Source organism: Talpa occidentalis, unplaced genomic scaffold (assembly GCF_014898055.3).
Source record: "Talpa occidentalis isolate TD23 unplaced genomic scaffold, MPIMG_talOcc4v2.1 talOcc4.3, whole genome shotgun sequence".
NCBI classification, from domain to species: domain Eukaryota; kingdom Metazoa; phylum Chordata; class Mammalia; order Eulipotyphla; family Talpidae; genus Talpa; species Talpa occidentalis.
The window spans coordinates 97,743,236-97,768,234 of NW_023603184.1; the positions used below are offsets into that span (position 1 = coordinate 97,743,236).

General features: G+C 36.9%; 1 protein-coding gene across 7 annotated transcripts in view; it reads right to left on the reverse strand.

The window, feature by feature from the left end:
• Positions 1 to 11,885: 11,885 nt before the first annotated feature.
• Positions 11,886 to 24,999, reverse strand: part of SCN1A (sodium voltage-gated channel alpha subunit 1) — a 120,868-nt gene continuing 107,754 nt past the window's right edge. For all 7 annotated transcript variants that reach the window (XM_037523452.2, XM_037523455.2, XM_054699823.1 and 4 more), the window contains 5 exons: positions 23,074 to 23,127; positions 21,301 to 21,438; positions 19,996 to 20,100; positions 17,891 to 18,161; positions 11,886 to 15,126 (listed from right to left, as the gene is read on the reverse strand). In XM_037523452.2, coding sequence (XP_037379349.1) covers positions 13,949 to 15,126; positions 17,891 to 18,161; positions 19,996 to 20,100; positions 21,301 to 21,438; positions 23,074 to 23,127 — 1,746 coding nt within the window. In that variant the 3' untranslated portion in view covers positions 11,886 to 13,948. The remainder of the gene's footprint in view (positions 15,127 to 17,890; positions 18,162 to 19,995; positions 20,101 to 21,300; positions 21,439 to 23,073; positions 23,128 to 24,999) is intronic.

The following is a 24,999-nucleotide window of genomic DNA, read 5'->3' on the forward strand; positions in this document are numbered from 1 at the left end:
GGCGGCTCTCCTCAATGCCGCCTGCCTGCAACCATGGAGGCCTCTCTCAGCAAACCTGTCCCTTTTGGGGCAGCTCTTCTTGCCTGCTTGTGTCTATACAAGTGTCTTTTGCCATCCTATCCCTTTTCTAATAAACCTGCTCTTTAGTTATGAAAAAGGAAATCATTGCTTTCATAAAAATGTTAAAATATATTATGACTATTTTTGACTAAACTTGCTTCATTATCAAAGTGTAATGGATACTCCCAGCAACCTGAATTCTGTGCTCATTGCTGCCTTAGTCTAGCAAAATAAAGTGATTGTGTTAGAGGGGAAAGGATGTTCTGAGCTAATTCCACACAGGCTTTGTGGACTCCACCCCCACCCCAGACCAAAGCTATCAAGACATCGGGAAAGACAAATCCCATCACCACCAAAGGGAAGGTTGCTGGGACCTGAGGGTGGAGATAAGCAGCCGGGTTTGGTATAAAACCAGACCTGTGAGTCTTGGGGGCTCTGTTGGCTTCTCGGCTCTTGGCTCACTGCCAGCTCTCAGAGTGCCATTTGGGATTCCATGTTGTTGGAACAGGTAGGACACATTTAACACTTTATTTCCCTCTTTTCTCCCTGAGTTGTACATTTCCTCATTTCCCCTTCCCTTGTAAACAGACCTTTTATTAAACCTTTTGGGTGTGCCTGCAGTTGAGTATTAATAGTTCTCTTTAAAGCGCGCTGGTGAGGACCCACAGTCAGGCAACCAATTTTATATCGGGGTTGCCCTGTAACAATTGCACCATTTGGAGATGTCAGGATTTAATGAAGAGCTCTTTAGGAAGTCTTAGTTTCTTTGTAATTGAAATTCATAGTGATATATAATACAGTGGGAGGGGGACAGTCACAATGACTTCTGAGACTAAATTAGTGTAGGGCCAGACAGAAATTTATCCCCAAACTATGGATATCAAGATTTGCACCCAAACATAACAATTCCTGAAATCCAATAATTCATTGCGAAATTACAATTCAGACATCAAGGAGAATAGACTTGTCAGTGTAATTCAGAGTTAGGTTCTATTTCAGAGTGGCAATAGAGTCCGGGATGCAAGCATCCTGGTGAAATGGAATCTCCCACAGCAGAAAGGAAGGCACTTCCACAGAGTCCTAAGATCTGAGTGACCTTCTGCAATGTCTATGATATTTACTCAGCCACACAGTTATTACATCAGGCTCAATGTGTAATAACTATTCCTTCTCATGGGAAATGGTTTTTATATTAAAAGTCTAGGAAACTAATGTGAAGTTTACTTAATATAATGTTAATTGCTGTAATTTATTGTTTTATGCCACCAGAAATTGGCTTTCTCTCAGAAAAATAATGTTTTGAAACTGGAGTGGATGTTGAAAATTCATGTGTTCCAAACCTTTCACTTTGTAAAGGAAAATTCAATGTTCAGGAAATTTAAATAATGAGTTGAAAGTGTTATAGCTTTTATCAGGTCTCTGGAAGAGTGATTCAGCAACGTAGCATGGAAAGTTGGAAAGATTAAATAAGTGTTTTTATTTTATTTATTTCTTTTTTAAGATTTATTTATGCATACAAGAGCTGGGGTACAGCCCAGAGATGCAGGTAGATGACAAGATTCACCAGAGACAAAGTGGGGAACAGAACAGGCAGACTGACTGAAATACACTGCTGAGGGGAGCAGCGGGCGAGACTGGAGAGGTCTGCTTCGCCATGTGGGTCTCTCTCTGGCCGGCCTGGGATCGAACTCGTGCTGCTTCATAGTGCGGTGCTTAACCCCTTGTGCCACCAGGGAGGCCCTAAATAAGTGTTTGTAATTCAATGTTACATGTAGTAATAACTCATAAAAAAATATACACCAAGTTTTAGGAATGTTTGTCTTTGGGCTTCTTTTCTGCTATGATATTTTGTAGTACTGATTTTGTTTCAGTAATCATGTTTTGATATTATAATAAAAAATAATAGGGAGGACCTCCTTGGTGATGCAAGGGCTTAAGCACCGCACTATGAAGCAATCTGCAGCTTCTGCAGCATGAGTTCGATCCCCGACTGGCCAGGGAGAAACCCACATGGCGAAGCAGACCTCTCCTGTCTCGCCTGCTGCTCCCCTCAGCAGTGTATTTCAGTCAGTCTGCCTATTCTGTACCCCCCTCTGTCTCTGGTGAATCCTCTCATCCTTCCCCCCGCCACATCTCTGGCCTGTACCCCAGCTCTTGTATGCATAAATAAATAAATCTTAAAAAATATATAGAAATAAATATTTATAGAAATATTTATAGAAATAAATATGTTTATTTCTATTTTAGAAATAAATGTGGCAATCTTTTTTCATATTTTAAAATAAAACTGTATTGTGGAATGATGTGCTTCTTTTAAGTTTAGTTTGATCGTAAGTAATTAAAATTTTCTTTACCAATCACAACATAGGTAAGAATTGCATAGCATGAAGTAGACTAATAGCATTTGTCATAACTCTTCATTTTCATTCTTGTTAGCCACTTTTTAAAGATTTATTTATTTATGCATAGAAGAACTGGGGTGCAAGCCAGAGCTATGGGGGTGTGAGAGGATTCACCAGAGATAGTGGGGAGCAGAGCAGGTGTATCTACACACTGCTATGGAGAGCAGCAGGCAAGACAGGAGAGGTCTGCTGCACCATGTATGTTACCTCTCTGGCTGGGGATTGAACTGAGGCCCTAGCAATGGTAATAATGCTGAGACTTAACCCCTAGGCCACCAGTGTGGTCCTGGTCAGGCATTTTTAGAATAATAATGTGATATCCAGAAGCTCCTAGCATCTGAAAGATGACACTGAAGTGCTTGCTGCGGTGTGTTGGGTTAAATGGAAGGAAAAAAAAAAAACAAAAAAAAACCGGGGGCCTCCCCGGTGGCGCAGCGGTTGAGCACTGGGTTGCAAAGCTGCCTGAAGCCTCTCTAGCACTGGTTCGATCCCTGGCTGCTCCCCGGCCACCGGAAGAGGGTCCCACATAGCACGCAGACCTCTCCTGCCGCCCGCTGCTCCCCTCAGCAGTGTACCTCGGTCCTTCTGCCTGCTCTGACTCTGGTGAATTCTCTCACCCTCCCGCGCTTCTGACTGTACCCAGTGCCTGTATAAATAAATAAATAAATAAATCTTTAAAAAAAAAGAATTAAAAAAAAATTTATTTACTTAGGGCCTCCCCTGGTGGTGCAGTGGTTGAGCGTTGGGCAGCGAGGCTGCCCCCAGCCTCTGCAGTGCCGGTTCGTTCCCCGGCTGCCGGCGAGAGTCCCACCAAAAATAAATAAATAAGTAAATAAAATAAAATGATTTATTTATTTATACAAGCGCTGGGTACAGTCAGAAGCGCAGGAGGGTGAGAAAATTCACCAGAGCCAGAAGCAGAACAGGCAGGCTGATGAAGTACATTGCTGAGGGGAGCAGCGGGTGCGGCAGGAGAGGTCTGCGGGCCATGTGGGCGGGTTGACCGGGGATCCAGCCAGAGCTGCAGAGGCTGCAGGCAGCTTCGCAGCCCAATGCTCAACCATTGCGCCGCTGGGGAGGCCCTGAAAAAAAGCATTATTATTAGTATTACTAACTTTATGATTTTGGTCCTAACATTCAACATGTTGTGAAGGATGCTTACAGTGCAGTTTGCAACATATATACAAGTTGGTACATTGTTCTTATATTAAACTTTTTGAAAAAACACTATGCAAGTACTGTTCTACATACACCCTATGAGCTGGACATGATTCCTGTCCTGAGAAATGTTATGGCTATAGAACTATTTGTCTCAGAAGAAATGTTTTAGAGATGAAAAGGTAGAGTATTCTTTGTTGATCCCTGTTTCAAGGAGAAATGCCTATACTTAATTCCACTGTAATATAAAAATGGAAAATACGAATGTCTTTGATCTACACTACCCAGTTTCAGGCATTTATCCAACAAAAATACTCACAAATTTCATTAAAATATAGGGGAAAAGATACCCATTACAGTCTTGCTAGCTATAGAGCAAAACTGGAAAAATCTATGTATCCATCAATAAGTGGTTAATTAGATCTATAGAACGGAACACTATATAGAGGTAGATGTATATGTGCCAAATGGAAATATATCCAATACACATTCAGTGAAAGGTCAAGTTACAGAATAGCATGAAAATATTTTGTTTATAATAACAAATGAAGAATTTGTTTGAATATTTATAAAGCAGTTCTGTCAGTTATTTAAGAAACTGTCCTAAGAGGAGCATGAAATAATATTTTCTACCTTTCCATACACTTCTGTTTTTTTTCTTAATTAATGGACATGTATTATTTCTATAGCCCAATTGAAAACACAGTAACAGATTTCAACAATGTTTATAGAGCTGATGCAAGCACCTATGAATCCAGGTCCTGTTCTCCATCATGGATTTTTAATTCTTATGTTTATTATAATATTATTTGAGTAGAAAAAAGATTCCATAATCTTCAAATCTTGTCACTGGCCTGCAATCTGATGACTGTGCACAAAAATGTGCAAAGAACCAGCCTGTTTGTTAAATCCTTTATCCCTGTGCAGAACTGTTTCACTCTAGAGAACAAAATGGGGACTGTTCTTAATTTCTATAAAGCTGTGTATGAGCTGAAGTGTTTCTAATGTCAGGACATGTTTTGTTTTAGAAGATCAAAATGCAAATGCTGAGGAGTAAGCACTTTTGTTCTATTTAAATTAGCCGATCTTACTGGGAAATCTTGGGGCATAATAAAGCCCAAAATCAAGCTTTGCAACTCAGGAGTGCTATTTGGTGGTGTCAGCACATTCTGACTTCTGAGTATTTTATTGATTGAAAATTATAATCAAAATTATAATCATGATAAGTTCCCAAAGATTTTGAATCTTACCAAGCTACTTATTACTAAGCCAAGGTTTGCCAGATCATAAAACTTTCCTAAAGTTTTCTTCTCATTCTAGCAGTACAACACTACAGACTTTTCTGGTGATTCTGATCTAATTTGAGGTGGTACTTAAAACTGTATTTTAAAATATTGCCCTAATACCTTTATAGAGTTAGATGAGTTTAAAAATAAATAAGAAAAACCTCTAAGATGTTGAGAAGCAAGAGAGTTTATATAATAAACCTGAACACTTGGAGCCCATCATCTTGAAGTTACCCTTAGACATTTAAGGAATAGAGGCATGATTTGGACAAGTAAGGCATCTGGTGAGAATGTCATGGAAATACCCAGGTTTTGGTGTGGGGGAAGAGTGTCATAAAGCTGTAAGACAAACTGATTAGTTTCATTCTAACTTTCATGCAATTAACTGCCTAATGAATTTTACTTTAGCAAGTCCTAAACCATTGCAAATAGGACAACCTTGCTGCATTTGAATGATGTCCTCTTCACTCTTTTCTCTGGAAGAAGTATTTCTATGTACTTTAATCATTTTCCATAATTCATATCATTTAGCCCTTAAATATTTGTATGTTCACAATCTTATAGTTACTGTAACTTGCTTGAGCATCTCACCTGTTTCAGATTATCAGTCAATATAATTCAATAGAAATTTTCCCTGAGGTAGGACGAACGACTGCACTTACCACTGAGGTTTATCAAAGGAACAATCTGTTTGGCTTTAGAAATTTGTGTTTTCCATGACTGCAAGGATATACTGCTGACCTAGACATTTTTTCACCATCCTTGATGAAAGATGAACATTAATAATGCAGATAAGAATCAGGCCAAGTAATGTTAAAGAGAAAACAAGGTCCAGAAGCCCTAATTCCTTTTAGAGGAATAAATTTAAAATGGCAAACTCAATAGTTTTACTATAGAAAGAACAAGGTGACTATTATAAAAGCCTAAATTTTGAAGTTAAAAATCAATTTATGAACTCTTAAAGCTTGTAACTATTTGTCTACATACACAACTATACCTATACCTAAACTTCTATCTATGTTTCTTTCTTTTTTTAAAAAAAAGATTTATTTATTTATACATACAAGAGCTTGGGGTACAGGCCAGAGGTGTGGGAGGGTGAGAGGATTCACCAGAGACAGCGGGAAACAGAACAGGCAGACTGACTGAAATACACTGTTGAGGGAGACAGGGGACGAGACACAGCGGATGAGACAGGAGAGGTCAGCCTCACCATGTGGGTTGCTCTCTGACCAGCGGGGATCGAACTCGTGCTGCAGAGGCTGCGGATTGCTTCATAGTGAGGTGCTTAACCCCTTGCGCCACCAGGGAGGCCCCTATCTATGTTTCTTTAGTGGTATTAGAGAAGTAGTGCATGTGTACTTAAGGAGCACATATAAAAATGTATTATATATATCTTAAATATAGTATCTATATTTTATTTGATATTTTATTACTGTATATATTTAATGTTAGCCATCAGTAGATAAGTAATATAAAACATATAATATATAAGTAATGTAAGTATATAAGTATAAGTATATAAGTAATATAAAAAGTAATATAGATAATTTAAAAAAAACTATTAACTAATTTGTTCATTTCCTAAATATCTACTGAATACCTTCAATGCATGAAGCACTATAGGGGTACAAAAGCCAGCCTCTGACTCTCAGACACCATATAGTATATTCTTGGGGCAGAAATTGAAGATGAGTATCCTAGGAGGAAGAAACCAATATTTCAAACCCCAGCTTCAGACAGTTTAAGTGCCATCTTTCAGATGCTAGGACATGAAATTACCTCACACATGTCATCTGAAAGATGACACTGAGGTGCTTACTGTGGTGTGTCCTGGTTTGCCTACAAAAATCCTGTTTGATGCCCATTGTTTTAGCATAGTCTTTATGTCTCCTGCTTCACTCTCAAAAATGTCTCAGTTTGGACATAGATATCAAAATCCCAAAGAAATTCAGAGGTGAGAAATTTCTCTCCTAGTAGTAAGGAATAAGAAAGCTGACATTGAATTCTGAGGATAGTTCTTTTCCAGTAGGTAGAAAGATGAGAAGGGGATTCAAAGTTTACCTCTCATCATTGGTTTCCTGTATCTTATAGTTGCTTAAATTATATGCCTCCTTTCTGTTTCTTTTTCATAAAGTCAAAATCTGCTCTATCACCTTCATTCTAATTCATTTCTTTTACAAATGTCCGAGTGGTTCTTCATCACCATTGGCTAACACCAAAGACCCAACATTAGGCAGCTTCATCATCAGGCTCCTGCTTGTCTCATAGTCACTGTCAAAGCTTGCTTTTCACTTGAGTATATTGAACTATTGAACGTTGTGCGCCCTCTGGACATGCCACTCTATTTCTCATTTTCAAATGAGTCTTTGATCATCACAATCAGGGAAAATACTCAGAGAAATTACTGTACCTGTATACTGCTGACCTGTCTGCTTTACTTTTCTTTGTTTTGTTTTTAAGATTTATTTATTTATGCATACAAGAATTGGGGTACAGGCCAGAGGTATGGGGGGTGAGAAAATTCACCAGAGACAGAGTGGGAAATGAAGCAGGCAGGTTTACTGAAATACACTGCTGAGGGGAGCAGTGGGATAGCAAGGAAAATTCTGCTGCGCTATGTGGGTAGCTCTATGGCCAGGGATTGAACTCGTGCTGCAGTGGCTGCAGACAGCTTCATAGGTTGTGCCTTAACTCCTTGTGCAACCAAGGAGGCCATGACCTGTCAGCTTTAACTTGTGTTAACTTATCTGATTCTCATAGAATGATTAGTCCCATTTTACAGATGATAAAATTGAGGCAAAGAGGGAATAAGAAATTTTGAAGATTGTTCAGCTATTAAGTAGAATAGCTGACATTTGCATCCATGCAATCTTGCTCTAACATCTGTTTTTGACCAAAATTCCATAATTTTTTTGCCTGCCCTCTTATTCATCAAAACCAAGGTCAGAATTATCCATGATAACCACCCCTGAATCCCCCAATAGAGTTACTCATCCATTCCTCTAGCTATTCTGTAATTTGTACTTCTGTCTTTAGCTGAAGAAAGAAAAACCCAAACAATAGCTGATATATAGGGAAAGCAGTTTTATTTCTAGTCTTCTTGGTGGTTGAAAGGAATAGAATATGATCATATCAGTTTTTGTCATATTAAGTTGGAGGTGATAGCCAAATGTGCAAGATTAAAAAAGTCCAACAGAAAGTTGGAATTATAGCACCAGCTCAGTTAAGGGGTTGCTGCTTCAGTATAAATCTAAAAGGAGAGAAAACAAATTAATAATCTGTAAAACCAAAGGATCACAAATTTAAGGAAAGAAATAGATTAGTTTTGTGAAAGGCAAAGAAAGATGCATTTTATGAAGAAGGTGATGATGACCATTAATATCAAATTCTGAAAATTCACCAAATATGAAAAGGCTGAATAAGAATCATTGAATTTGGCTAACTGTAGACTGGTGGGAATAGGAACCAAATTTGAGAGCATTAAAAAGAGAAGGTGCTTTGGAAAAATAAGAATCAGTATTGCTCTGGTACTTGAATCTGTGAAAATCACAATTTATTCCAAACAGCTTACAGAAGAAAGATGAAACCTGTATCTTAATGCTTTCCAACAAAAATACACAGGCATATTATGGCAAGTTTAAAAGGGTTTGTGATCTCATTAAGTGCCTAGTGAACAAACTCTGTTTCTCTAAAACTATATTTTTTTCTTGAAGAAGCTATTCTTAAAAATATAATTTCCTATAATTGTATGTTAAGAATTTTCTGGTACCCCTAGCCTCATAAATAAAGTTTAAGAGAACCCTCTGTAAGAGAACCATCCCTCTGCTCAAGCATATGCTGCAGTTAACAATTGAATAGCTCTGTGAATATCCTTCTAAGTAAATGTTGTATAGAGCGATGAAACTTATGATAACTGGAAAGAGAGCACATACAGCCTTCCTGCATGGGAGTAGCTTTCCTAGATAAACCTTTCATAGTGGGCCCACCTTTTCCCAGTCCTTTCCTTATAATGTCCTTGAAAAGATAATAGCCAGCGTGGAATTTTGCAAACTCAAAGTGTTTATGTCAACAAGATTTTCACAGACAACTTATCTCCTAAATATTTTTGGAACCTATATTTCATTTTATCTTCTCCAAAAGTGAATATGGTGCAGGTAGAACTCTGATTTTATGAAATAATTTTTTAAAAGAAAAATATAATGGGACAGTGATAAAGATGCATCAGCATTGGGCAGTTATTTTTTAAGATTAGAAAAACCCAATTTTGATATACAAAGTCAGACAAAGAGGATCAGTCAAGATGGAGAGAAAAAAAAGTAAAGGAAAGGGGACTAACTCATGGAGTGAAGTGTTGGAGCTTGTGAAATGAAAGGGGTAAATGATCCCTGGAGAGAGATGAAAGTAGGGAGAGGAGATAAGGGAAAGGTGGGGAAGGCATAGAGGGAGAGGAGAAGAGAAGGGCAGGGGACAGGATGAGAAGGGGGGAGAAGAGCAGAGAGGGGAAGGACAAGATGGGCAGGGGAGACATAATTTTCATTGGAGAAGAAAAACATTGTGGGAATTCTTGACAATGTCTTCGCTGGTGAAATAAGAGCAAAGTTATGTGCAAATATGAGACATGTGCTCAGGGGATGGTATTGGACTTGAGCAACATCCAGCACTCAGTTGGCATTGCAGAGATTATCTGTGATAGTAAGAATTTCTTGGGAATGTAATTTTCCCAGCAATGCTTGGTTGCCTGAAATATTTTCTGCTTCTTGTCCCTTTTCTGCCACATTGATTAAATCAGTATGACCTGGCAACTCTGTAGATTATTGTGTGCCAGGAAGAACAGTACTACCAGTTGCACCTGATGGAATGATTTGAATGCTTTAATAAACTCAGAGTGATTCAGAAACATCTTTTCTTACATAATAATACAAAATTCCAGGGCAGACATGAGAGGATATGCAATTATAGGACATCTTTGCTGCATTTAATATAAAAACTTTAGTTCTAATGTCTGAACTTTCTGGCACATACATACAAACACGAATTTAGGAGGCTCAATAGGAGTTGTCTATCCCCAAGGGTCCTATATGCCTGATTTCATATACCAGTAAAGTATAAAATGGAGGGTCAGCACGAAGTTACCAATTTTTAATTTGTTCAAATAAAATATTAACTTACTATCATCTATTTTCTCTATTACTTCTAAAACAGCATTTTAACAAATTATTTTAGTCTAAAGAAAATATTCATATCAATATATACTTATTGATTCTTATTTTATTCTGTGGGTCTTAATACATAACTATTACTTTAGATTTTTATGGTCAAATTGCTCCAGTTTTAACTGATGGAGTCCCCTTTAACTTGTGGGTACAGACCTGACCCACATTCTGTCAACATTAAATTACTTCTTTGGCACAAAAAATATTACGTAAATAGTACTAAGATGAATGTGATAGTAAGTACAATTATGTTTCTCTGCTTCTTTTTGTATTTGAGAAGGTTATCAGTGAATACTGATGTGGATATAGAGTATAAAAAAATCTGCAGGAACTATTCTATACTCTTATTTATGTTGGTGGGAAGTAGAAAATTCTTTCCAGTTACTAATAAGTAAGAATGAATTGTCTTGTTGTGTTAAGGCAATGATGTTATAAAGACATGAAGTTTGTAACTTGTGGAAGAATGGGAGGGCCACTGCCCTTGACTGCTTGGTTCCCCTCAAGGCCAAGTTCTGCCCTCTGGCTTGAGGACTGAGGCTGTGCTGCACTATTTCCCTGTGAAATGTAAGTTTCTTTCGAACTTTACTGCTGGATCACCCAGTAACTTTTTCATGATCTTTGTGAATTCTGTGCCAAAGCCAAGCTGACCCATGGCAAATTGTTGCCTCTTGTTCACTTTCACTAGCCATTTGATTTTAGTTAATCAGGCTGGAGACAGCTGGCACAGTGAAATGAGGCTCTGGAGAGGTTTTTCATAAAGGGGGTCATTTAAAAATTTGTCTGTAGAGAAGCACTCCAAGTTCATCCACAGGTCTAAGGGCGCAAGATGGGGACTGACAACAAGATCCCAAAAAAGTAACTCTGGTAGTGGGTCTCCCTGGTGGCGCAAGGGGTTAAGCACTGCACTATGAAGCAATCCACAGCCTCTGCAGCATGAGTTAGATCCCCAGGCGGCCAGGGAGGAACCCACATGGCGAGCAGACCTCTCCTGTCTCGCCCGCCTCTCCCCTCAGCAGTGTATTTCAGTCAGTCTGCCTGTTCTGTTCCCCACTCTGTCTCTGGTGAATCCTCTCACCCTCTGCATCTCTGGCTGGTACCCCAGCTCTTGTATGCATAAATAAATAAATGTTTAAAAAAAAAAAGTAACTCTGGTAGTAGGGGGCGGGGTTCTGTCTCATTGGAAGTATGACTTTCTGCTGACGAATGCAGCCATTTCCAGTCCAGAGCACACACAGAACAAGAGGGAATTGAGGAATAAATATCCAACTTTACTCTTCTCCTATTGTTGCTTTCCTGAGGGAGTTTCCCATTGGCCAAACCAATAGGAGACTAGAGGGTAAGAAAACACATTGATGTACTACATAAAGTTACCCTCAAACAGAGCAGGAGGAAGCATACAAAATGATTCTGGAGGAGCAAACACAAGATCCCACTCACATGTAGCACCTTTTAATTGTTTTAATACAGATTTAAGGGCACTTTCAAGCGGTCATTCACCATTGCTGATTCCCATACCTCTTTTCTCCCTGGAGTGTCAACTTACGCTCTGGCATAATAGACAACCTTCTCCTAATAGTTTACACCCCCCCCCATCCCTGCCTCCACCTGCAACCCCTGGGAGGTCATTCCTCCAGTTCCATTTCTACTCCAGATTTTCTTGCTAGCAGTCCATTAGGCCCATGCGTGTGCAGGTGTGTCTGCATGCAGCTCCCCCTCTCTTCTCCCCAGTTTGTGAATAAAGTAACCGGGCAAACAATAAAATAAAAAAATGTATCTTTATTAGTTTTGCACATTTTTAATGTTGGTTAGCATCATTTCGGGTAATAGCATTTTCCAGCATGCAGTTCACGAATACAGTTTATCTAAGTAGTTTTAAGAAAAAAGTGGAGCCTATGGTTTGCGTCTGTAAGAAACACAAATGTCTGATGTAATTGACTATTTAAGTTCACTACTCTCTGTTCTTGTGGAAAAAAATTGTGAAACCCACATCATGTTTGGAGCAATCTAGAGCAGCATGGCACCAAAAAAATGAAAACATAAACATAACTTAGACAAAAAGGGACAAAATGAAAAATAAGCACAATCAGTTAGTGCAGATACTACCAAAAATGTAAATAAAATTTTATACCTTTTTCCAATTGCAAAGCATGATTTGGATGTGAGTTGTGAACCTATTTTGCCCCTTTAAAATTATGAAATAATCTAAAATTAGCAAATATAATAAAAAAGCAGAAATCTACAACTACCCAGTCTTGTTTTCATTTCTTATTTAGCAAATTTCTTCCATGAAAAAGTACTATGGACAGAAAGTAAGAAAAGTGATTGTGATATCAACCATAAGATAGTTTCCTCTTCATATTTATGTACATAATGCTGAAAAATAAAATAAATGACTTTTTACAGTATTTATATTTGCTTATAAAATTCTAAACACATTTTTAACAGGTTAAGCTGTGTTTTTTTTAAAACATGTCTGTACAGTCTGACTATACACCATATGTTATCCACTTAAAATTTAAAAATAACCAAAAAGCTGTTAAAGTGCTGCAAACTATTGCTTAATGACTTAAAGGAATGAGATCTGTTGAACAATTTCCTTGACTTTACCACTGACATATGGTTTCTCATAAATGAGAGTCTGAGCAGTGGGAGGAACCAGATACAACAGCATGGTAATATAAACATGCATTGATAGCATCCAAACTATCTATAAGGGTACAGAATACATTATATTACCTGTATAAAGCTTGCACTCTACATTTCTTGTGGTACATATTTGATGCAATAAACACTGTGCTTAGGTCATTATTTGTTTGCTCAAACGTGCACCACAGGGTAAAATGACTATTTACATAATAAATAGCATTTCATTAACATATACAGTATCAACCTTGCTGAGCTGAAGATGGCTAAACAAAGTGCAGGATTAAGCAGAAATTTATAAAGGATTCTTTTGGCCAATTCAGTTTTCAGGGGGAGGCAATGCTCATTAATTATATTTTATACAATAAACAGAAACAGAACATTTATGACTTCAGACATTTGAATGAAGTTTGCACCTGCAAAGATTTAATGGTAAACCCCCCCCCCTCCCAAATGATGATCTACTTGGTCTAGGGGCTGGATCTGACAAAACAAGAGCAGCAAAGCACCTCCAATTATCACCTAGTTATCCCTCCCAAAAACATGAATGGAATTTAAGAACTCATTGTTTTCCTTGTGACTTTTTTTCATGCATGATCTCTAAGTGTAACATGCCCCCATGCAAACCAGGTCTTTGTGCAGATGGGAGGGCCATGAGATTGCTATAACCCCGGTGGCATACCTGTTAAAGAGGTCCTTTAGTCTGTTTCCCAACAGAAACCCTGTTTACAAAAATAGTCACGTATAATAAACAACATATGGATTAAAAAAAAGATGAATCCACTAACAGATTTTGTAAAAATGTGACAAATGTGGCAGTTGAAATGCAAAGAGTGGATACAATTACTACACTGAAGTGTTTTATGTTAAATAACCCCCAAATTATAGGTTTACACCCCTTTGTACTGGTCCCTTCAGTCTGAATAGCCATTTTGTCTCTTGTCTTCAGCAGTGTCAGCTGGTAGTGAGAACAGTAACCTCCTGTCAAGGTCATCTCCCCTTTACACAGAGTCACAGTTTTCTGACAAGGGGTCACTGTCTTATTGTAGGCACTGACCTTAAATAGATTTGTGTAAAAACAGTCAGTTTGGCATTGACCTCCTAAAGGAGTCCTGTTGACAATATACATCACCTTCACAGGCTGTAAACAATTTGCCACCCAATTATTTTGATTTGTTCTCATTTATTTCCCTTTGGCTTTTTCATCTTTGCCTTCTTGCTCATGTTTTTCCACAATTGGTTTTGTTACCCGATCATAGGAGGGTGGACAAGCTGCTGTGGACATTGTCAGATCAGTTTTTTCTGTAATAGAGTTTTCATTTATTCTGTCAATTATCATGTCTTCTTTTACAAGAAGATTAGCCCCACCTTTGATTTTATTTTTATTATACGTAAATGAAGCTTGTTTTACAGTTCGCTTTAAAAGGTGGCGCCTGTAAGCACGCTGAATAATAACAGCAGATACCTCCTCTTGTTTTCGTTTTAAAGTCGTAGTAATTGGCTGATAGGACACTTTTGATGGATTGGAAGCCATGAACCGCTCTTCCATCTGTACTCGAAGAGCATCCATCTCTCCACTCTCTCCCAAAACCCTCTTTGTAAAAGCAAATAAGATGTCAAGACAGTGGATTCGGTCACCACTTACCATGGGTAAATCCATGGCGATAAGCTGGAGTTTGTTGGGTTGTGGCAAATTGAGCGGGGGTTCAAGAGCGGCTGCAAACTGAGATAGTTTTTCAAATTCCATGAACTGAGTAGCATCTGGGTCAAACTTCTCCCAAACCTCATAGAACATCTCAAAGTCATCCTCACTCAGGGGCTCTGCGCTTTCTTCAGTGGCAACACTGAAGTTCTCCAGGATGACAGCGATGTACATGTTCACCACAACCAGAAATGATATGATGATGTAACTGACAAAAAAGAAAATCCCAACAGATGGGTTCCCGCAGTCTCCCTTAACTGAGCTCCCAGGGTTATTTTTATTCGGGTCACAGTCGGGAGGGCCACTGTTGAGAATAGGTGCTAGCAATCCATCCCAGCCAGCAGAGGTGGTGATCTGGAACAGGCAGATCATGCTGTTGCCAAAGGTTTCAAAGTTGAACATGTCATCAATTCCCACTTCCCTCTTCACATAGGCAAAGTTGGACATTCCAAAGATGGCATAGATGAACATGACCAGGAAGAGCAGGAGACCGATGTTAAACAACGCAGGAAGAGACATCATCAGAGCAAAGAGCAGAGTGCGAATCCCCTTGGCCCCTTTGATGAGACGTAAGATTCTGCCAATCCTGGCCAGACGAATCACTCGGAACAAGGTAGGAGACACAAAATACTTTTCTATCAGCTCAGCCAGAAACATACCTGTGGAGAAGAATGAGAACACCAACCAGTGAATTTATCCATTAAAATAAATCTCAAGGGCCTCCCCGTTGGCGCAGCGGTTGAGCGCTGGGTTGCGAAGCTGCCCGCAGCCTCTGCAGCGCTGGTTCAATCCCCAGCTGCTCCCCGGTCACTGGAGGAGGGTCCCACATGGCGCGCAGACCTCTCCTGCCGCCCGCTGCTCCCCTCAGCAGTGTACTTCGGTCCTTCTGCCTGCTCTGCTCCCCGCTCTGGTGAATTCTGTCACCCTCCCGCGCTTCTGACTGTGCCCAGTGCTTGTATGTATCAATCAGTCAATCAATAAATTAAAAAAAAAAAAAAAACACTAAAAAAAAAAATAAATAAATAAAATAAATCTCAAATTTCTGTTAAGGCTCCACGTAAAATATAAGAGTACAGAAACTCAGTTATATAATCTTTAAGTTGTCATACATGTATTATGTACACATATATATGACATTATAAATAAGGATTAATTTTGACATTCAGCATTAAATTCAACTCAGTACTTGCTATAATCTAAATTGTGTCCTAACCAAAGTCATGTTAAAGTCCCAATTCCCCAATGCAATAGTATTTGTAGATAGGACCGTGAGAAGTAATTAAGTTGTAATGGGGTCCTGAGAGCGGAACCCTTATTTGAGTCCTTCTTTTTTTTTAAGATTTATTTATTTATTTATACAAGCACTGGATACAGTCAGAAGCATGGGAGGGTGAGAGAATTCACCAGAGCCAGAGTGGGGAGCAGAACAGGCAGACTGACGAAGTACACTGCTGAGGGGAGCAGCGGGAGGCAGGAGAGGTCTGGGCGCCATGTGGGACCCTCGCTCGGTGGCCAGGGATCGAACTGGTGCTGCAGAGGCTGTGGGCAGCTTCGCAACCCAGCACTCAACCGCTGTGCCACTGGGGAGGCACTATTTGAGTCCTTCTAAGAAGACAGTCTAGTGTGCTAGCTCTCTGACCCCCAGCCATGTGACAATGTAGCTTGAAGGCAGCTGTCTACCAGTCAGGAAGAGTGTTCTTACCAGAGACCAACCACACTGGCAACTTGATCTTGGACTTCTAACTTCCAGAACTATGAGAAAATATATGTCTAGCAATTAAGTCCACCAGTTTTTAGTAATTTGTTATGGCAATCTAAGCTAAGATGATATCAATTCAATTTTTATAGTGTTTTTTGTCTCTGAGAAATGTTTACAGACTATTTTTAGTTTACATGAAATCTCAAGCTGAACTACAGAAAAAAAGTTAGAAATTCTTATCTGTTTGACCAGTAGTGGCCAATAGCACACATTTATATTACTACATTTATTATTGCTAAAATGGTCAAAGCATATATCCTCTTTTCAGTTCTTAGCCAAATAAGCCATATAAAATATCTGTAGTTTTTTGTTGTTATTGTCATATCTCCACAATCTTAATGCTTCCTAAGCTTCCACAATATTATTCATCATGTTGTGATGTGTTTCTAAAAGCATCCAAGGCTGATGCTCTTTTTGGTCTCCTGTGTGTGATACTGGTTGCTCAGTCTTCCTCTTAAGTTTCTTTCTTCATTTGCCTTTTAAATAATAAAATAATGATTACAATGAAGAAGAGCTCAAGAAACCAAATGCCCTGAGTTTCATTGCCTCATTCTGTAAAGGGTAAGCCCTTAAGTGTGAGTATGTGTGTGCACCTCTGTGTGTGTGAGAGGGAGAGGAGAAAGAGAGGGGAGAGAGAGAGGGGAAAGAGGACAGAGGAGGGAGAGAGAGAGAGAGAGAGAGAGAGAGAGAGAGAGAGAGAGAAGCAGGGAAGAGAGAGAGGAGGGAAAGGGGGAGGAGGGGAGAGGACGTGATGGAGAGGGGAGGAGGAGAGATAATATTATGCATTGTTGTGGTAATCAAAGACTACAAATACCATATGAATCTAATATAAGGCCAGTTTCTTCAGATGGGGGATAGTATGAAAATCTGCCTAACAGAGGTGCAACATATTGGATGGTAAAATGTTGACCCACTCTACCATCTGTTTTAGGGAAGAATGAATACTTCAGGCCCACAGATAAACTCCTTCACTTCCCTGGAGCTGGAGTTATATCTTCAATGAGATGAGCTATTTACTCATGTTGCTGTCCTGTATTTCAGGCTTTGACATGTATGACTGATGAAATATATCATGCCTCCTTCCCTTGTGCATCATCATTATAAACCCATTCCAAAATAATCTAGAAAATCTATACCTTTACCCTTAAAGAACCTACCATACCAACCATATCAAAGAACCTACCATATCAATATCAACATGGAGTTATCAGCATGTACACATGTGTACATGGAGTTATCAGCATGTACATGTGTACATGCTGATAACTCCATGTTGATATCTCTCATGCAATGTCTCCCCTAAATTTCTAGATTCTCTTTTCAATAGAACCAATGCAGATATTAGATAGGCTCTTCAATCTCAACATGTCAAAACATTTTTTTATCTTAATTAACAGAACCTTTCAAGTTCAAATAAATGAGACTTTATTATACTGACAACATGAATAGTACCTAAAATGGATGTAACAGGATGTGATACTGTTTATATAGTAGAAGTCTCATTTTGTTAAAAAAAAAAAAACACCTAGATGAAATACATCAAAATATTCACAGTGGTTGTCTCTGAGTAGCAGGATAACTTCTAACCTAAACTTGTTAGTTTAAGCTTTTACTTTCATTTAGAGCTTGACACATCAGACTAACACATAACACTTAATACTTACCTACAATGGAGAGAATAACAACTACAAAATCAAAAATATTCCAGCCTATGGTAAAATAATAATGGCGGAGGGAGATCATCTTCAGTACGCACTCTCCAGTGAACAGCACGATGAAAATCAAGTTGATACGTGACAAAATGATGGTCACATATTCGCTCTGGTCATCTGTTTCTACCATCATTGTGACCATATTAAGACAGATGAGAATCATGATGCTTATGTCAAAAACTTGTCTGGTTACGAAGTCAAAGACCATTCCTTGAAATTTGTTCTGTAGAGACACAGACATGCTGTTAAGAGAGGAGATTTTCTGTACATATTAGCATCTACATAAGTATTTTCTGTGCAAACTGACTTCCTAGTATTGTACTACTGGCCCTGAATTTTATCAAATGTGGTAAGCAGTACATTTTTTTTTAAAGATTTATTTATTTATTCATACAAGCACTGGATACAGTCAGAGGCGCGGGAGGGCGAGAGAATTCACCAGAGCCAGAGCAGAGAGTAGAACAGGCAGAGTGACGAAGTACACTGCTGAGGGTAGCAGCGGGCGGCAGTAGAGGTCTGCGCGCCATGTGGGACCCTCGCCCGGTGATCGGGGATCGAACCGGCGCTAAAGAGGCTGCGGGCAGCTCAACCGCTCAACCCAGCGCTCAACCGCTCAACTAGCGCTCAACCGCTGCACCACCGGGGAGGCCCCAGCAGTACATTTATTTTTAACTTTAGTTATTTAAATTTCTATTTATCAATGTGTATTCTACAGGCTATAAAATCCTTTGCAAAAGGGAATCTCTGCTAAGAAACATTGCCTGCGATAAACTTCTCTCAGAGGGGCAAACTGCACATTAACATATTAAGACTATGAGAAGTTAGAAAACCTGCCTAATTTTGTTTTACAAGAATTTCTCATGATCAGAGATGGCCAATGTAGCCTTTTTTTTTTTTTTAAGGATTTATTTACATTTCAATATTTTTTTTCCAATTTCTTTTTCCTCAAAGAATTGTTAAAGGGAACTTGGGAACTTTATGTATTTAAAGTTAATATATGACAATATTGATATTCTTCTAATCTTTGACAATGTAAGATACAGAATGCTGAGTCTAGACAAAGTGATAGTTCTTATACTTTGATACCAAAAAATTACATCTTTTGTCACTGATCTGTGGATGTGCTTCTAGTTCTGCCACTGATATCAGTCTGGTCACTCTCTGGCTCAATTTCTGGGGCCACGGAGGAAATCCTCCATCTTACATTTTTTCTTAAACACAGTGACTAATTTCTACTTCCAGTGAAAGGACTAACAGCGGAAAGTATGTATTTTTCATCATCTCCCCAAAGGCAATTGTCGGCTAGCATAATATGACTATTCACTAGTATTTGCTTCCCTAATGCATTGCACCAAAGGCATTATTTTAACCTTACAGATCATCATCATAAAAATCAATGCAGTGTAGGATAAGACTTCTCCATTTTACATCAGTTGTTTGATTGGTTCATAATGGAAATATGAGAATTATTACTTTTCGAGAATTATATTTGTAGATATTAGTAATTTCTAACTTTATAGCCATATATATGAATAGTAGTTTCTAGAATTCTTTTTTTCCAATCATAACACTCACTACTACTAATGAAAACTGAAATGAAAGGAAGGTATTATTTCATTCAACATTTCATCACCTTCTTAATCTATCAGGAAACTGTGTGTATTCTAACCCCATCTAAAGGTTTATTCCTCTCCCTAACATTACTCAGCAACTATTCTTGACTTATATGAGTGACTTTTCTTTGTTTGTGTATATCACATTGCCTATGTGCCTTTTGACCATTTAGTTTGGACTCTACTTGTGTGATTCTAAATTCCTGGATGGTAAGAGTTCATTTTCTGTTTTCTTTTTCTTTGTGGTCTTTCTCTTCTTAATTTTTTTTTTTTACTCTTACCACCAAAGGTATGAATTAATGATGCCATAGGTATGAGTTAACTGGAAGAAATCTTTGCTGCTGGAAATAACTGCTCTCTCTGCTGTATGAAACACATGCAAGTTTTGTGTGTGCGTGTGTGTGTGGGGGTGTGTGTTTTCCCATATCATTTGTGATTTCTTACTCCTGGTCGAGGTATAGGCTTTTGTGGCTTTTTCGATCCTAATTTTTTCATTGCATTATAGTATTTCTTCTGTTCTTCTGTCATAAAGATGTCTTGACCTCCAAAGTATAGAAAAGAAAAATCAAAACTGGTTAAAACTATGTCGCTTGCAGATAACTTTTCTACATTAAATTTAAATAATTATATAATAAGAAAACATACTAAGCAAATGAAGCAGCAGCACACAAAGGAAGAAATAAAAATAAAAACACTTAAAATATGTTCAAACCTACTAGCAATAAAAGATCTAAGAATTGAATTTAAATAAAATTTTCATCTATCAACAATTATTAAAAGACAAAGAGAATGTTTGATGTTAGTTAAGGAGCAGTGACCTGGGCACACCCAGGTATATTATTTTAGAGAAATAAAATATTTTACTCTGGGAATTTATCTTAAAGAAAAACTAGAGACTTTTGGGGCAAAAGACTTTTGACAAGGTACTATTTAAATCATTAAAGATTAAAAGTGACCGAACTCATCAATCTCTGGAGAAGCATTAAGTAAATTATGACAATGTATATATGAAAACTTTTTAACAAAGAGTGAAAACACTTATGTTAAGACAAAAGGATTTATAATTATAGGTAAAATAATTTTAATAAAAAGGTATATGTAGCAAAAGCTTGAACAAAAAAGCATACAATGTGAACAGGGTTTACACTCAAGTTAGTAATTCTTTACTTTCCACTTTGTCTACAAAGTACACATATAATTGAGCTTTACAAATGAAAAGTAATAAAATGAACAACTGTGCAATTCAAGACTAGAACTAGTAGTTCACAGTGAGATGTCAGGGAGAATAAAGTGGGAATATGTAAGAGGAAATCACAAAGAAAAAAATATGAAAAGAAACACTAGAAGTTTATATTTAGTACCTAAATTGTTATAAAAATTTTAAGGGTTTAGCTTGTAAATATATTTTCAGGTGTGGAAGTTATAGGGATAAAACAAGTTGATTTTCAGTAAGAGACATATACCCAGGTTCTTTTCTAATTATTATCTATTAAAAGATAGAAAATGTGATTTCTGACTAAAAAAAAAAGGTTTTGTGATTTTATGCACAGGAATATGGAGCACATTCTTGATTTTTCTATAACCTGAAAAAGATGGGCAATTCGTGGTGGGTGGAGGGCAGGGATGATACAAAAATAGATTTTAATATATATTCCCATTTGGTTTCTGAATTAAAGTATTCATCTAATGGAGAAAGCACTTCAAATATTTTATTATCTTAGTGAGGGATAAAATATTAGAAATACTTATCTTCTTTTTTTGTTGGTTGAAATTATCAATGATGACACCAATAAACAGGTTCAAAGTGAAGAAGGACCCAAAGATGATAAAAATAACAAAGTAAAGATACATGTATAGACTTTCCTCATACTTAGGCTGGAGTTCCACCTACCAAAGCAGAATATTTTATAAAATATTAGAATATATTTTCATGCTGGAAGTTATTGGTGCTTTTACATGAGAATAAAAAGAAAATTTCTAGTAATGCTTATGCAGTATTTTTTTTCTCTGAATCAGTTATCTCTAAAATATTTCTGAAATTAGCCATTAGAGATGTTTTCATGTAAAAAATATGATTATGACAATTTCACAGCTATTTTTTCTAACTACAAATACAACTGTTATCTTACTATTTGGACAGAAGCATACTGTATTTAGCATTTTTTAAGGTACTGAATTTTAACAATTTAACATTATTAATGACTAGATAATGGTGGAAGACAATGGCTGCCTTGTTGTTGGGTGTGGTGTGGTAACATATACCTGATAAGGAGTGCACCTATACCTCTGAACCATATGCATTATTATAAACCAATGTTACCTCTACAAAAAAATTATTAGTGAAAAAGTTTTACTCAGTAACTATGTTACTATGCTAGGAAACAATCATTCATGCCTGCATGCATTTATTTAGCGAACAACAGTTGAGTTATTTTGTTAGATGTCTGGCACCACACACTTAACACTACAACATGCACTGAAATTTCAGATTGAGTAGATATAATTGAACTCCATAAATCCTGAAATGATAACTTAATATCGAGATTGTACTTACAGTAAATTAACATTGACTTGTCACTTAGTAAATGGGCAATGGAATTATGAGAGATAGTTCCCTAGTAGATTTATGTTCTAGAGACGAGAGTTAAAACCCACCAAATACACAAAATAATAAGTAACAAAGTGAAATAATACAACTATGGAGGATATCAGAAAACATTTAAGATAAAACTAAAGTCACTCATGGGAAGTGCATATCAAGAAAGATAAAAGTGAAGTTCAGTTTAGAGATTCAGGGGACAGAGGTTATTCTTTATGCTGATAGATCAGAGAGGTGGACTTCAAAATGGAAAGATGAAGGCTGATAGAAAATACTAAATTTTACAAACTTTTGAAGAACAGAGTTGGAAAGAGCATGAATTTTAGTTCTTGAAGCCTGAAAGAGGCTGTTGTAGGAGATAGCAAAGTAGGTTGTTACTTTGGTGACATAAACTTAATGGAAGCTGCTGGCCATAGTGGAAGTGGTAACAACTTTGGTAAATGCTCCAATTAAACTTATGGATGCTAAAATCATAATAGAGAATGAATTTGAAAAGGATGACTACATAGATCTAAGGCTGCCTAGGTAAAATCCTTAACTTCTCATATTATTTAATATGGAAGGTAACTATGTATTTCAATTACTAATGGCAACAATGTTTCTTCAGATTTTCTCCAGTAAGCTAAAATTATTATTATTGATTATATAATTAGTATATAAAAAGAAATAAAATAGAAAAATATTTTATAGAAGGCTATCTTTCAGTTCATAAATATATGACATGTATCATTTTAGTTTGGCTTTCAAGATAATTTGATTTATCTTAGTAACATCTTTTTAATAAACATTCCTTTATTAAATATGATTTGAGTCATACTTTAAAATCAAAATAGAATCATTCCATTCAGTTGTTATGCTCTGTTGAATTAATTTTAGTACCTCTTCTATATTATAAGGAGACTTAGGGTATGAGGAATACTTACATTTCTGGAATCAACTGCTGCATACATTATATCCATCCATCCCTTAAATGTGGCCTATTAAAAAGAATATACATGTTTTACTTTGGAGTGAAAATGATTCAGACCTGATGTTAAGATTCTTACTGATATATTTTTAAAGGAAACTTTTTGAAAGACATTTCAAACAAATCTTAAATGGGCTTGTAACAAGTCTTTATACTTTGGGAACAAAATGAACAAAATGGTCATTTCTTATATCCTCCTGTTTGATAACCAATTCGCAAATATTTTTTCATTTCTCATGGAATCACGCAATTTAAAGTGCTATCAAAATTTGGTGGAATACTTTTAGTAACTTTACAAATGCAATTATATTTGAAAATGTTTGTAATAGCAAAACAATTACAACTTAGATCTGATGATCATCTGCTGAAATCTATCTGCAAGGTAATAAAAGTGACAGAAAGATTTAAGATTTCTCTTGATTGTAACACTTTTAAGTTCATAAAAGTAAACAAAGTCAGAGTTGCAACTATGTTTTTAAGAAATTTGATTATAACATCCAGAAATTATCCTTTATTTTACTTTCTTTCTTTCTTTAATTTTTGATGACAATGAGTTAATAAGAGTGGGAAATACTACACTAGCCACTTGACAGTCATAGATTCAAGGATTCCAAGTCTAACAACTTACAGTGATTTGTTATTTGTCCTCGGGCTAAATATTGCGCACTGCAGGCCCAAGAGGCCTCTTAGCCAGTGAGCAAGGTTAGCTAAGTTTTTCGCTACTGCATCCCAACACTTCTTCATTTTTGTAACACTAACATTTGTGAGTGATGGATATAATGATAAGCATGTAAGGGTATCTATGATAGTAGTAAAGAGAAAGTAATGATTCTTAGCCAGAACATGGAAAGCTTGTGTATCTAATAGAGGGAAATACTGAATGTGTCAAAGACTGAGGTCAATGATAAGACAAGTCCACTACACACTAGGTACAGCAATAAAGAGGTGATTCAAGTAACCATTTCAACAAGTTATTAACCAACATAGAAGTGATTCTATGTAAAGGAAGAATAAAGTAGTAACATTTTATTTTTTTGTCGGAGAATTTATTTAGTGGCTTTGTGCAGGACCGTCTTCCTCCATTTTCAGAATTTTCACCCTCCATTTAAGGGACGGTTTGGATTTTTTAATTTTTCTTTTTCCAATTTTATGGAGGAACTGGTATGTTTTAGTGATATTTACAAATATGGTTATTTTTCACCAAATATGGTTATTAGTTAAAGATTAGGATAATGCCCAAGAAAATATAATGTGTCTACTATAATATTTGTAAGAAATCATACTTGCTGGATTTTTTAAATCCTTATTTTAATTGCATGAATATTAAGAGTAAGTAAGAAATGTTTAGAAGAAAAATAAGAATTTCCAACAAGAAGGTGGAAAGAACTTGTAAAGGAGTCATAATACAGACACTTCTGAAAGAGATGCAAGAGAGTTTGACCAATATTGGTTTCTCTGCTTGGTAACTGTTCCAGGTTGAACACTTGAATATATAACCCTGGTAAATAGAAATAGACTTCTGCTCTAAATATTCTGTAGAAACACAAAGGAAGAGCTCATACAATTTTTTGTTCATTTTTTAAGCTAAATATTTATTGACCAAAACAGAGCAGTAATTTTAATGTTTTACAAACAATCTGGAGTCTGGTTTTATCCATGGTTTTGTTGAGGCAGCTACTGCCCAAAGTCACATGAAATGCAAATGTTTAAAGGGCTACCACTTTTGTATTCTTATAAATTGTGAGTTATCTTTGTGTAAATTAGACTTAGGGTCCTAGTAGTGAAAACATTAATATTTATATAAGCTAGACTCAATTTATATTTCCAAAAGATCATCTGAGGTGAGAAAACAGCTATATGTGTTTTGTTTCTGTGTTCAGGT